The 13,615-nt window shown below is 38.0% G+C and overlaps 1 protein-coding gene across 3 annotated transcripts; it reads right to left on the reverse strand.

Annotated features, from left to right (window-relative positions):
- Positions 1–8,089: 8,089 nt before the first annotated feature.
- Positions 8,090–12,128, reverse strand: rps15a (ribosomal protein S15a). Of its 3 annotated transcripts, none has more exons than XM_034202490.1 (5): positions 11,998–12,128; positions 11,036–11,173; positions 10,674–10,753; positions 10,212–10,297; positions 8,090–8,222 (listed from the first exon to the last, which is right to left on the reverse strand). In XM_034202490.1, the coding sequence occupies exons 2-5, from the start codon at positions 11,166–11,168 to the stop codon at positions 8,129–8,131; spliced, it is 393 nt and encodes a 130-aa protein (XP_034058381.1). In that variant the 5' UTR covers positions 11,169–11,173; positions 11,998–12,128; the 3' UTR covers positions 8,090–8,128. The 3 variants fall into 3 exon arrangements, with proteins under 3 accessions (XP_034058381.1, XP_034058383.1, XP_034058382.1); XM_034202492.1 differs by having other exon boundaries at positions 11,993–12,016; XM_034202491.1 differs by lacking the exon at positions 11,998–12,128 and adding an exon at positions 11,803–11,971.
- Positions 12,129–13,615: the final 1,487 nt, after the last annotated feature.

The raw sequence follows: 13,615 nt of genomic DNA on the forward strand, positions 1-13,615 counted from the left end.
TATAACACGTGTTATCACTCATATCATGTAAAATATCTGTAAATGTGCATAATTATTTACTAATGCCAAATAAAATGTGACAAAGACAACTATATTACTCGTGAAATATTTATTAACGAAATATTTCAGAAATTAATTTGAAACTTTATCAAATTAGGCTTCATCAAACAGCAACACACTCAGTTCAACCAGACAGGTCACAAAATAAAAAATTAGGCAAAGGAAACTCAGCAGAAATTCAGCACAGAGAACTGTCAATGCAAGGAAGCTGCATTGTCCATGGTCCTGAACTACAAATTATAAATGTAACATTTCAGCAATCAGCATTGAAACATGTGCTATTAAATATTTTGCCGATATATTACACTACTTCGTTACTATCTACATAAAGTAACTTGTTACTTTACTCGCCGAGCACGTACGAACTGCGCATGCGTGAGTGGCAATAACTTTCCTTACCAGCAGGCGACGGTAGTGTGTATTTGTCATTCAAAACAGGCAACAACCGGAAGACAGAGAAGAAGAACAGACTACGTGATATAAACAAACAACAAATAGCGTGTGTTCTTTGCAGGTGTGTGTTGAGGTTTGACGTGGTGTTTAAAGCAGTGGATAACAGCTTCTGGCCTGGACACAGTTTGCACCTCACCGTCACATTCCTGTCTATTCTTCGGACGAACTCAAAGTAATGGGCATACCTCCACCCCTCGAGAGTTATCGCTGACTCAGCCATGTTTATGCAGCACTGCACGTGGAGATGTGGACGCACAAGTCGTGCAGATTACGTACATATAAACCTACAAAGTACTGATATAGTAAATTAAAAAGTAATTATTTTTGTGTAGTTGTATATTGCAATAATAACGTATGGTTGTCACAAAATCCCACGGCACACCCGGACTTGCCTCGCGGCACACCGTTTGGGAACCACTGCTTTAGAGAATCCGAATGCACTTTCACTATCCGACGTGTTTATGATGCGCCAGCGGACGTCATGAATGTGCGTCTGCTGCTGTGGGGAAACTATGGAAACTACAGTTTTCTATACAGCGGACTACAACATGGATGTTTAATAAGAACGAGGGACTACTGTAAACTCATCTAGAGACTCTGCACCGTGCTCTGATGCTGTTGCTTTATGAACGTGGACAACAGAGAAACATATTCTTCATGACCAAAGTTGGAATTGAAATAAAAAAGGAAAGTGAAACTTATGCTCCTCACCCTCTCCCTCCGGTCCACATTAATACAAATGATCCCAATACGTATGATTGTATGAACTATGGAAAGATCTTAAAATCAATACAAATGTATTTATTATAAACGTTAGTCCTTAACATCTATCACTGTGTATATCACCATTCAAACATCTTTTAAAAGTTGAACAAACCCCACACAGCTCAGTAAAGACTGTGAAATGTTGACTTTATTTGATCATTTCAGTAAAAACTAACGTTCATATTTCTCTTTTTGATTATAATACTGATGAACGTTCAGAAAAAAGCACTTTGGCAACTTACCACATACGTTTTAAAATGCTTAATAAGCACCGTAACTTTCATGATATCATTTCTCGGTCATAATCGGTTGTTTCCGTGAACGGCCGACTGTTGAGTGACGGCAAATGCTGCGGCTGCAATGCATTGTGGGGCAGCATTTTCTCCTCTCCTTTCGGTTAGGGAGGTCCAGTGGTTCCTAAGCTAAAGGAGGTTATAAAGGAAGTTTGAAACCTCCTTTCCTTTCATTTGGAGAATTGGAACGGCACTTATCATGACTGCCACTGACGTACTTCCGGGTAATTTCACTCCGTTAGGAAGGTTCCTAAGCTAAATGGACTATTGGAATGCAACCCAGCACCCCTATCAGACGAGACATATACCACGTGATGACACGTTAGGCTCGTGTTGTGTTCAAGGACCCTGACCGTGGCTAGGAAAAACAGGCACTCGCTTGTTTAATTTTTTGCGGTCTAGATTTCTTTAATTTTTTGCATGTGTTTATAAATTACCTCGAGGGCCGTACCAAATGGTCTCGCGGCGGGCCGTATACGGCCCGGGGGCCGGAGGTTCCCCACCCCTGCTGTAGACACTAATTAGAAGAACACAGACTAAAACAGATTACACATTTGTATTAATGTGGACCGGAGGGAGAGGGTGAGGAGCATAAGTTTCACTTTCCTTTTTTATTTAGATTTCAACTTTGTTCATGAAGAATATGTTTCTCTGTTGTCCACATTCATAAAGCATAAAGCAACAGCACCAGAGCACGGTGCAGAGTCTCTAGATGAGTTTACAGTAGTCCCTCGTTCTTATTAAACATCCATGTTGTAGTCCGCTGTATAGAAAACTGTAGTTTCCCCACAGCAGCAGACGCACATTTATGACGTCCGCTGGCGCATCATAAACACGTCGGATAGTGAAAGTGCAGTCGGATTCTCTACCGCAGTCTCTTCTCCTAAATCCTTTTGAATTCTCCTATCCACTATCCCTTAACCCCGTGACATTTCACAGAGGTCAAGGGATAGACGTTAGGAGCTGATTTTTGGACCGCAACCTAGGGGCCCTTCTCACTTCTCTTATTTTTAATTTCCTCGCTCCTCGGTCTCGGTCTCACCGGAAGTTGATTTGTCTGCGCCATCTTGAGTAGCGTCCCAATGGCCTTATTTTTACCGGAGGAGCGAGGAGCGAGGCGCGATAATGGAGGAGCTATAATCGAGGAACCACCAGACCATCCTCCGATGAAATCCTCAGATACTCGCCCCGCCCCCTTACTGTGTATCGCTCACTCATTGGACGATGCAGTGCATGCACTGATCTGATGCTTCTTGACATGAGAGCAGTTTCCCAGCGGAGTGAAGAAAATACATGAACCTCACGGGAGTCACTCCTCAGTCTATACCGTGTTTTGTTTCAATTAATGTTTCATTTAGTTACAAATATGTGATATATCTGAACAACAAAGTGGTCAAAAATCATTTTATTCATTTTTTGGAAACATTTTCATGATCGCTTTTTTCGTTTTACATTTTCATTTATTGTCATTTCCATTCAGTCAGTCATTAAGTGCTATTAAAATGTTAATGTGCTACATATCCACACAAACAAACAAAGTGTGCAATCCAATGAATGTTAATCTAACTGGGTTTATAGATAACATATCTCTTTTTCTTCTCTCAATTATTTTATTTATTTTGTGCACTCTAATCAATATTAATCAAACTATTGTTCGTTTATTTTCATTTCATTTCAAACCTTTATTTAACCAGATTGGTCCCATTGAGATCATAGATCTCTTTTTCATTTCATTTGTATTTGTCCCGCTCATGGTACGCAAAACGAAATGTACAATAATTGCCACAAAACATGACTCTACCATTTAGCGAAAAGGAGCAGGGAGAAGAATAAAATCTTATGTGACCTGCCCCTTTCTAAAAAAAACAAATAAATACAAATAGATGGTCTGCCCTTCATAATAATACTTATTTTTTTCACAGCCAAACATAACAGTATCTTAGGATACTAAGAGAAACACACAAAAAATACTTATTTCCCACTTGACGGTTAACGGAAAGAAACAAAACACCACCAAAACATCACATGTATAAGGAAAATAAAAGTGCAACACCCGCATCTGAGTCCTACTGGAGAAGAAGGTGGAAAGCGACACATGATGATAATAACAATAACAACAATAACAATGGCAATGGGACCCGCAAATACAGAGGAGACATCACATCAAAGACATCAAAAACATGAAGGACCAGAGTACATCGACTTATTCACATTCTGCTTCATATAGTCCCATCTTTCTTAATTTATACAACTTCTTTAACTGAAAAATACAAATACAATTCTTTAGATCCTTGTGTTGAGAATTCCACAATTGTACACCAACTACCGAAATACACATTTGTTTAAGAGTAGTCCTTGCATATGGATGCTTAAAATTTAATTTCCTTCTGTGGTCTTCCTTGTCTGATCCAAAAACAAACAACTGTTGTAAATATGCTGGTAACATTCTGCTTGTTGCCCTGTGCATTACTGATAATGTCTGGAGCTCAGCTATGTCTCTGAGTTTCAAGAGTCCTGACTTAAAAAACAGTCTGTTGGTGTGTTCTCTTGAGTCAGCTTCATGAATTATTCTTACTGCCCTTTTCTGTAATATTGACAATGGCTTTATGTTGCTCATATACGTGTTGCCCCACACTTCTATACAATAAATGAAAAATGGCAAAATGAGTGAACAGTACAACATCCTCAATGCCTTGTAATCTAGCAAATACTTTGCCTTGTTTAGAACAGAAATATTCCTAGACACTTTGGTTTTAACATGTGCTATGTGTGATTTCCATGTCAGGTTTTCATCCAGCGTCACACCTAAGAATCGAAATTCAGAAACCCTTTCAATAAAAACTCCATCAATGGACAGTGAAATGTTTTCATCTTTTTTTCTATTAGCAAAAACCATAAACTTCGTTTTATTCAAATGTAGGGTTAACTTATTTTCATCAAACCATCTTTTAAGTTTGACCATTTCATGTCCAATACACTTTGCTAAAATGTTTAAGTCATCTCCAGAACAAAATAAATGTGTGTCGTCTGCAAACAACACAAATTGCAATAATGTTGACATTTCACATATGTCATTGATGTACAAAATAAAAAGTTTAGGCCCTAAAACCGAGCCCTGCGGGACACCACATTCTATGTTCATACACTCCGATGTACTACCAGCTAATTCTACATATTGTTGTCTGTTATCTAAATAACTTTTTAACTAATCTAGAACTACTCCTCTCACTCCGTATCTATGTAATTTCGAAATTAATAGGTAATGGTCTATGGTGTCAAATGCCTTTTTTAAGTCAATAAATACACCTATTGTGTATTTCTTTCTTTCTATAGCTGTTGTAATTTCTTCTGTTATTTTCATTAAAGCTAAAGCTGTAGATCGATTTTTCCTAAATCCATACTGACTCTCACTCAATAACTCTTTTTTTTCAATAAAACTATCACATTTTTGGACAAACAATTTCTCAAGGACCTTTGAAAATTGTGAAAGCAAGGACAAGGGAGACCTGCACATTTTAAGAATGGCGTTTATCTTTTTTGAGAATGAGTTCTTATTTTATTTAATGTATTTGGGTCTACAACAGATGATACAAATGTTTGTGTCAGTAAATGTGTACTAACAGAGGCGGGGGTGTGTGTGGAAATAACGGGGACAGAGCTGCTGTCAGACGATCAGCTGTGCAGCGTCATCACAAACGGACGTTGCTTCACGTGACGCTCCGGAGGAAAGGATGTCCCATTGCTCTTAAAACTCATTTCCCTGCTTCTCGTGGTTTCCTTGCGTCTCTCCATGCTTCCCTGGTGGGAGGGACTAGTCACAGGGAAACGACGCAAGTGAGGGACGCAAGGAATCCATTTAACCGAAGTGAGAAGGACCCTAGGTGTGGGTTGTGCCCCACCTGCCCCTAATGACCAGTCGCCACTGGTAGGTTGACTGATACATGTCACATCACTTTCTCAGTTCTGCAGTGCCACTTAGGCAAGGAAACACAACAGGTTGATGTATAGTTTGTCTTGTCCTCGCTTTCTAACGAGTCAGGTGAGGGGCAATCAGACCTGGCGCCGTGGGAGGGCCAGGCCCTCCCATTTGACACTCCTGGCCTCCCCCAATAAACAAGTTTTTTTATTATTTATAAAAATGTTTTCAATTATAAATAAACTGTGAACTTTAATGCTACGATGTATGTGATGTCAGATAGTAATATAAGAGTAATAAATGAAAAACAGTTATGAAATACTATATGACAGTAAAACAAGAATACAGTTTAAAAGGAGTGATTTGTAAAATATCCATAAAGAAAAAGAAAATCTGTTTACAGTTCTGTCTCATATGGGTGTTGAGAGATGTATCCATAGATCTCTTTATTTTGCTCTCAAAGTGCACCAGATTGATGCTTTTAACTTCAATATTTAAAAAAAAAATCTTCCCGGGGGAGCATGCCCCCAGACCCCCCTAGAGGAGGTTGGGTCCACCCTTTATTCCAGCTTACACCTATATGCCATGAGCTGATTATCGAGCCTTCATTTAACAGTTGTGGGTACTGTGTATGTGCGTGTGGGGAGTGTGGCATTAGAAAATTCAACTGTAGCCCGGTACATTAATGGGAACATGTTTGAGCACCTTCTATGTCAAGTTACCCCACAGCACCCCCAAAAGCAGTGGCGAGCCGTGACTTTTATACCTAGGCCCTCTGACCCCCCCTTCCCTCGAAAGAAAAGAAGCGATATTACGTCACAGCGTATATTTCAACGGAATATCAAAACTGCGGCCCGGGGTGCAAAACGCATCAATGACAGTGACCCTCTACCACACAAAACAACACCATTTATATAAACACCTATCATGACAGGGCACCCACAGCCAAGTAACAATTACAAATGAATTAAGTCGGCACGGCGGCCCACATTGAAAATGACGTATGCCTACCTTTGATGATCAAATCACTTAAACACAAAGTCCATCCTCCTGTCCTTTTGGATGAAGCACTTGCGGGTCCATTCAGCTGATCCTTTGCCACTCCAGTTTATCATTGTAGGCTAACTCAATCTTGAAAATGACTCGGTTAATAATTTCGCAACGATGTCATCACTATCACTGACATGAGCCATCAAGAACGAATTTATGCTAATCATAAATCTATCCATCATAAATCTATCGATTAGATTTATGATTTGAAAATAATAAAAGTAGAGTAGACATGTGTATATAATCCGGCTGAACAAAACGTGCATTTATCTAACAGGTTCGTTTTCCACTGACCTTATTTCCAGCTATTTTCCAAAACCCGCTTTCTGTCGAGGGAATCCGAGCGAAGCTTACTTCCGGGTTTTAGGAAGCGTCACTGCACCACTTGCATAGACCTCACAGCGGGCGGAACTTGTCATAAAGTCAGCGAAAATAAAGCCCGCCCATTTAGAGGGAAGATATGATTGGTCAATTGTACTGTCATTTGACATTACTCTCTCGTTGAGTTACTGGCCCTCTGTGAATGTAGAGAGGGACCAACAAGCTCTCCCGTCTTCACATAACTCGCAGAGACGGCATTTAACCCTTCACATTCCAACAGAAACTGAACAGGCAGATTCGAAGGATTTATTTCTTTGGAAATATTATTTTAAATACAAATAAATCAAGTTATTTTGGTAAAACTAATGAAAAATGTAACAACAAAAAAAAAAAAAAAAAATATTTTTTTTAAAAGTTTTTTTTTTAATGTTTTCAAATATTATTTTTTAGAATATCTTAGGCCCTCACAGAGGGCCGAGAAGGCCCTGACAGCCCAAAAGAAAATCTCTGGCGCCATGACGGTTTGGTGTGCCCTCCCATGAAAATCATATGCCCTCTGTAGATTTGTTCTGGCGCCGGGTCTGGGGGCAATTGACCACAGATTTCAGTTAACTCCCATTTTGGCTTTATCAAAAGCTGCCATGCTTTCAGTCTTACATGGATCTAATATATTAACATGTTGCATTAAATAATAAATCCTTTTTTACAAAATTAAGTTTTGGCTTGCGATATACTGTCTCCGATTGCTTAAAAACTCAGTGGATATATATTTTTTTTACAATAAATGTAGCATTCACATTTCGGAGTGAAGTGAACGATTTTCATATAGTATATACAATCATGATTTGAGTTATAGCCAGTGGCCTTCCAGTTTGGCCAACTGTTGCCTATTAAAACTATTGCTTTTTTTTTTAATGATATGATAGTTTTTACTATTTTTTCTTGATTGTTGTACTTGCTCTATTTGTTACCAGGTTCATGTTGCAGTTTTAGGAAGAAAAAAAACACAAGCCCAAAGAACTGTATGTGGATGCTACGTTACGCATTAAGCATGTCAACGTAATGTTGTCAGGTCACCTATTGCTGTTCAGTTTCTAGGCTTGCGTTACATTCTGTTTTACTGTGTGTACTATATGTATTTTTGTCTTGTTTTTAAAAAGGACTGATTTAAACTGACAATCTTGAGTCCACAGACATTTATGTTTGGAATAAATCACAGCACACTTCCAGCTTACACTTGGTTGTTTTTTTATTTGCAGTTCTTTACATTTTAGAAAAAGAATCCAAGAATTTTGCCTCCCGTGTGTTTTCGTCTGGCCTCTTCGTGGTCCATGATGCCAGCTGAGGTGGTCAACACAATGTATCTGTGGAAACAAAAGTTACTATGTTATTATACAACTCGAGCAAATCCACCTAACTGCAAGTGTATAAGGTCAGACAGACTGTGCGACTTATGACTAAATGTCATTCACATGGACCACAAATGTATTTATCACATACAAACTAGTACAAATACAACCAAAAAGCCAAACCACAGCCGCAATACAATAATTTAAACACCCTTTGGATTACTGACTTGAACCATCATTCTAATTTATCTAAATAAGGGCCAAAATCAATGACTGAAAACAAATTCTGAAAATACTTTAAAAAGCCACAATATACTTTCATATTTGAACATATGAGTAACCCCTACTCTTATTTACTAAGAAGGTCGGTTTCTTTATTTTGAAAGTTACATTTGTAGAAAATAAACAACTTAAGGGGAGATCCTTAGTTTGCAGAGTTGTAAATAGTATACTCTCTCTGGGTACGATTGGGTTTAGGGCATCTCTTTTTGCAACTGACCGAGCGCCACAGGTGAATGAGGACAGTTAACTCCAATCGTGTTAAAATCAGTTTTATACGTCTTCTAGGGTGGGATCAGACAACTTAAAGTAGCAAAACAAATGGACTGGCCTCTCTGGACATAAGGAAATATGAGGCTGCATCACAAATTCAATTAATAACTGATGACCGTCGATCCATGTGGGAAAGCACATTCAGTTTCTTTCTTACTACATTGCTTGGAGAGCATGCGAAAATCATTTTAACTACAAGCATGATACCATTACTTTATAGTTATCCAGTAAATGTCAACATAAGTTTCAGTCCAACTCATGACCCTCACATACACTCCCCATTTCTGCTATATCCTCCAATACATCAAACTGAGATGCACCAATAATGCAGAGTTAAGGCGTCAAGACTATTTAATACTTCTATGACTGCATGAGGCCATCTATAAGATAAAAACCATCTTCGGCAGCAACAATAAGTGCCAAGAACTTTGTTGCCGTTATAGTGAGATAAATACTTTCAACAAATACCACCTTTTCTCAAAAACAAAAGCTTCTGCCACTCATTTAGAGCACACATTCCCTTTAGATTCAAACTTAAAAAGCCATACTGTGTGTTCAAAGTGATAGCCTGCCATCTCAATTAGTCAATTAACATACAAGACAAACTCATTTCTAGTTTTTAAATTCAGCTTCAATTCATGAATTAAATAAATGAACAGCAGTCACTTCACAACAAGTATAAACTCATGGGTTGTATAATGTTTTTCTATCCCGGGCTATCTATTGCAGTAGAAGAAAAAATAAAATAAAATTTTGGAACGAGTTGCCGACATTGTCCCTGATCAGTAAGAAGGGGTGCTGTAAACCTGTCAATAGTATCTGTACCACAGGGAGAGGGTCCCCTGCATCTAGCAGGCAGCGGGGACTCCGTTCATTATGGAACTGGAGCAGCATTTAGATTGCAGGTACAAGTTTTTATTTTGCATCACGCACCAAAAAAGTAGAAGCATGAATCGCTAAGGGGTGCAGAATTAACACTTTCTGCAGTAGGACACCACAATGTATTCTCTGAACCAACATATCCTGAAGACTTTCTGCAGATACAGAATGATACTGGGAAATGTCTTATATCATTCATACCTACTTTCAGCAACCAATGCTATAAATAAATGTTTGTTTTTTTTAAAAACCCAGTTAAAAACTGTAACAAGTACTTTAGTTCAGTACAATCACTGAATGTTTCTCATTTAAAAGTTAGTTTCAGCCTAGGAGAATTCTGGGAGCAAAATCCTTTCCAGTACATTTACATTTCTTGATAAAAAAAAACTTTTCCCAGAGCAACACCAAAGGACGGCCAAGCAATAGCAGGCAAGTTAAGCATGATGCCAAGCTACGGTAGTTACCAACTAATGATGAGTAAAACAAGGGAGCATTGGGACTAAACTCCTATCCAGTGGGTTCAGGGCTACAGTTCTACCGACATTCAGTAATAAAAAAGTGTCTGATTCTCACCCAAACTGTCTAGAGGGCAGCAGGTTGTTCTGCCACTTCTCCAGGTCCTTGAGCTGGAGATCAAAACGAGGACTGATCACTCCACACTGAAAAGATAAGAAACTCCAGTTAGTACTCCTAGAAATTAAATACTTTAGATGCACCATCTGTGAAAACTTGAGAATTCTCTTGGATGTTGCATTTACCACTTTCCTACCATAAAAAGCATCAACCTCACACACTAAAGTAATGAGATTTATAAAAGTAGATGCTTGAAAAAACTATGTCTGGAGGATAGTTACTAGAGGTGTTATTTGGAGGATGCTTGAAAAACAGCCACAGCGCAAAAAAAAAGCTAAGTTTGGTGTTTCTTTCATGTTAACATGTGCAAGAATAGCCAATTCAAACAATTAGCATTTACCCTATAGTGTCTCAAAAGGAGAAGTATATTTATACTTCAGAGCTGGGTCTAAAATACTTTACCTTGTTCAGCCTGCCTGTGAGATTGACGACGATTTTCCCGGCTCTGTGGTCGTCAATGATCTCAAACTCGCCAATGTAACCTGTAGGCACAGATGACAAACAACAACAATAAGAAGACGACTCTCGCCCCGATGAGCTTAATATTCTAAACTGATTGAAATATCAAATTCAGCAGCAATTAATCTAGACAGAGATACTTTTAACAATCATATACTCTTTTGTAATGTGCAACTCTCTCCAGCTTAACAACAGTTCAGTTCTAGACCAGAGCAACAAGCTGCCACATGGCCAAATTATTAAGTCAGCATTTCATGACACCAAAACACTATTCATTCATAGCAGAGAACTTAGCAGCCACTCACCGTGCTTCATCATGACGGTTAGGAAGCGCACAATAACCTTGGAGCAAGGCCTGAGGAGGACCTGGCGTTTCCCACGTTTCTCAGCATTGTTGATGCATTTCAGAGCATCTGCGAGTACGTTCATGCGCACCATGATGCCTGCGGACACAAAGACCACAATTTAATGTTAAAGAGTGACACAGATGAGCTTCAACCAACGGAAATGAGCTGTGCTTATTTCCCCATTATCCTGTAGGGCTGTTTTTCCCAGAGCCGTCATTCTCTCATACTTTGACTGATATACAAGTTTGGGCATAAACCCTCTTTCCTACTATTTAGAAATGATGGCACATGAGGTGGAGCCCCAAACGTTATGTCGAGTTAGCTACACCTTGCTAGCACCACTGATTTAACGACGCGTAGCTGTAGCACCAACAAGTAATAGCAACATGGCTAACCATAGCAACTTACGTTACGAAAAAAATGATACGAACATGTTTTACTCGCATTAAGTTAAACGACACTTGAATAGTAAAACGCAGAATCCCAACACAGCATGGTTCTTCATGAGCACACGGAATGGCTACTTAGCCTAGCCGAATACATTTCAAATAGACAAGCAGAGCATCTCCCAACACCAGCGCGCACAATGGTCAACGTGATGTCAACCATGTACGGAATATTTTACACACGAATATGTTTGTAAAGCTTACAGGTTTTGTGTTTGAAATTAAATAGACACGTATTTGGTCACAAAGCTAATAGTTATAAAGGCGCCTTGAACGCACCGATTACCAGGCCGAGCTGCTCGATGAAATGTATAGTCCAGATGTGTTTAACCTGTTCCACTAAACGAAGCGATAATCACCTCAAATCATTAATATGAGCTTTGGCTTCAAGATGATCGTATAAATGCAACATTTAACATTCTGATGCTTTAGATACTTAAAGGATTGGAGGTGACAGTGTAAAAAGCACCTTACCGGTTCTGCAATATGGCGGAAAGAGGAAGTCGGAAAAAACCGCAAGGCATTATGGGAGAAAATCCAAGACGTTTTAAATCGAGATGATACACACCAGTCCAGCACCAAATTATATTTAAGTCTTTGATAAGTAACCTGTTATACCTCCACTGTTCCACTTTAAAATGACACTAAAAGTATTTTCACATTTACTTATTTGTTCCGTAAAGTGGCTTGAATTTGTGTTTATATGACGTGATTACTTTTATTTAATAATTGTGTTCTTATTGCGTATAATTAAATACATATACATCTAGAACCATTCATCGTGTCACTATACGGGCAGGATCTTTATATGTGCGAACACGAACTGTTCTTTCTGTGATAACCATTGATACAGAGTTAACACATATTTTAGCATTGTTCCAACACCAAGAACGAACATCCAGCAAGACCTTTGTAGATTTGTAATTTATATTTAAATATGGAATCAGATGTAAATAGCCTATTTTATATCATTATAGCTAAAAATGTGGTGTCTGGTTTATTTTTCTTTGCCCAAGAAAAGAATGTTGTATGTGAAATAATATGTTAAACTATTTTATAAAAGGATATTAAGAAACGTAATAATTGCATGCTTTATTTTATTTTGTACTGTGATATAGCCCCAAATATCTCTTTTTTTCTATATGTAGGCCTATGCTATTCACTGTACAAAAAAAAAAAGTTAATTAATTTAAATAAAGTTTACATTTAAAGCAGTGCCACCTAGTGAGTAGGAAGAATTATTGCATGCGTGCATATCTATCCATTTTAATGCATTTCGCATGGGCAAAACTGATAGGCTCATTTGATAGAAAACGAAAGTAAAAAATATAGCGGCAACTTTGTGCATACATAGTATTTTACAATTATACTCCAGTTGTATATAGAGCCTATGAAGTTGAATGAAAGACGTGTTAATTCCCCACATTACATGCAATATAGTTTTAATCATGATAAACAACAAAGCCTTTATCAAATTATTTATGTACACCCAATTATGGGTGAAAATAGAGAATCCATTAACATGAGATTTGGACACATTGAGTTACAAAAGATGATTTATTTGGATATGATCATTTTCTAAAAGCTTTGAAGATACTTTGCATATCTCATGGCACACTTAGAATAATTGAATCAAAGAATTCAAGGTCAAAAATAAAATGCCAAGATGAAGAAGGAATCATGTTCGTTTATTTGATAAGGACCAATGACAACAACACAAGCTATGAAAAAACAGTTATTTTGCATCTTCTCATTGCACCTTTACACATATCTTATGAATGCATTACATTAAATGTAAGAGAATACACAAACAGAATTGGATAACCCCACGAGAGTGTTTTCCATGATCTAAGAGACAATTCATTATCTTTATTCCCTGTTTTATCATAAACAACATGGCAATATTTCTTACCAGTGGGTACAATTCTTGTCAAATCCAAGTGATTACCAAAAAGTTATTACAGGTCTTAAATAAAAGTTAAAAATACAGTTACATTTACTTCTATACATTTCTTGCAACACATGCATGATATTGTAAAAGAAGAACGAGTTTAAATGTTAACAACAATACATGTTTTGCAATACAGAGTCT

Source organism: Gymnodraco acuticeps, unplaced genomic scaffold (assembly GCF_902827175.1).
Source record: "Gymnodraco acuticeps unplaced genomic scaffold, fGymAcu1.1, whole genome shotgun sequence".
Taxonomy (NCBI): domain Eukaryota; kingdom Metazoa; phylum Chordata; class Actinopteri; order Perciformes; family Bathydraconidae; genus Gymnodraco; species Gymnodraco acuticeps.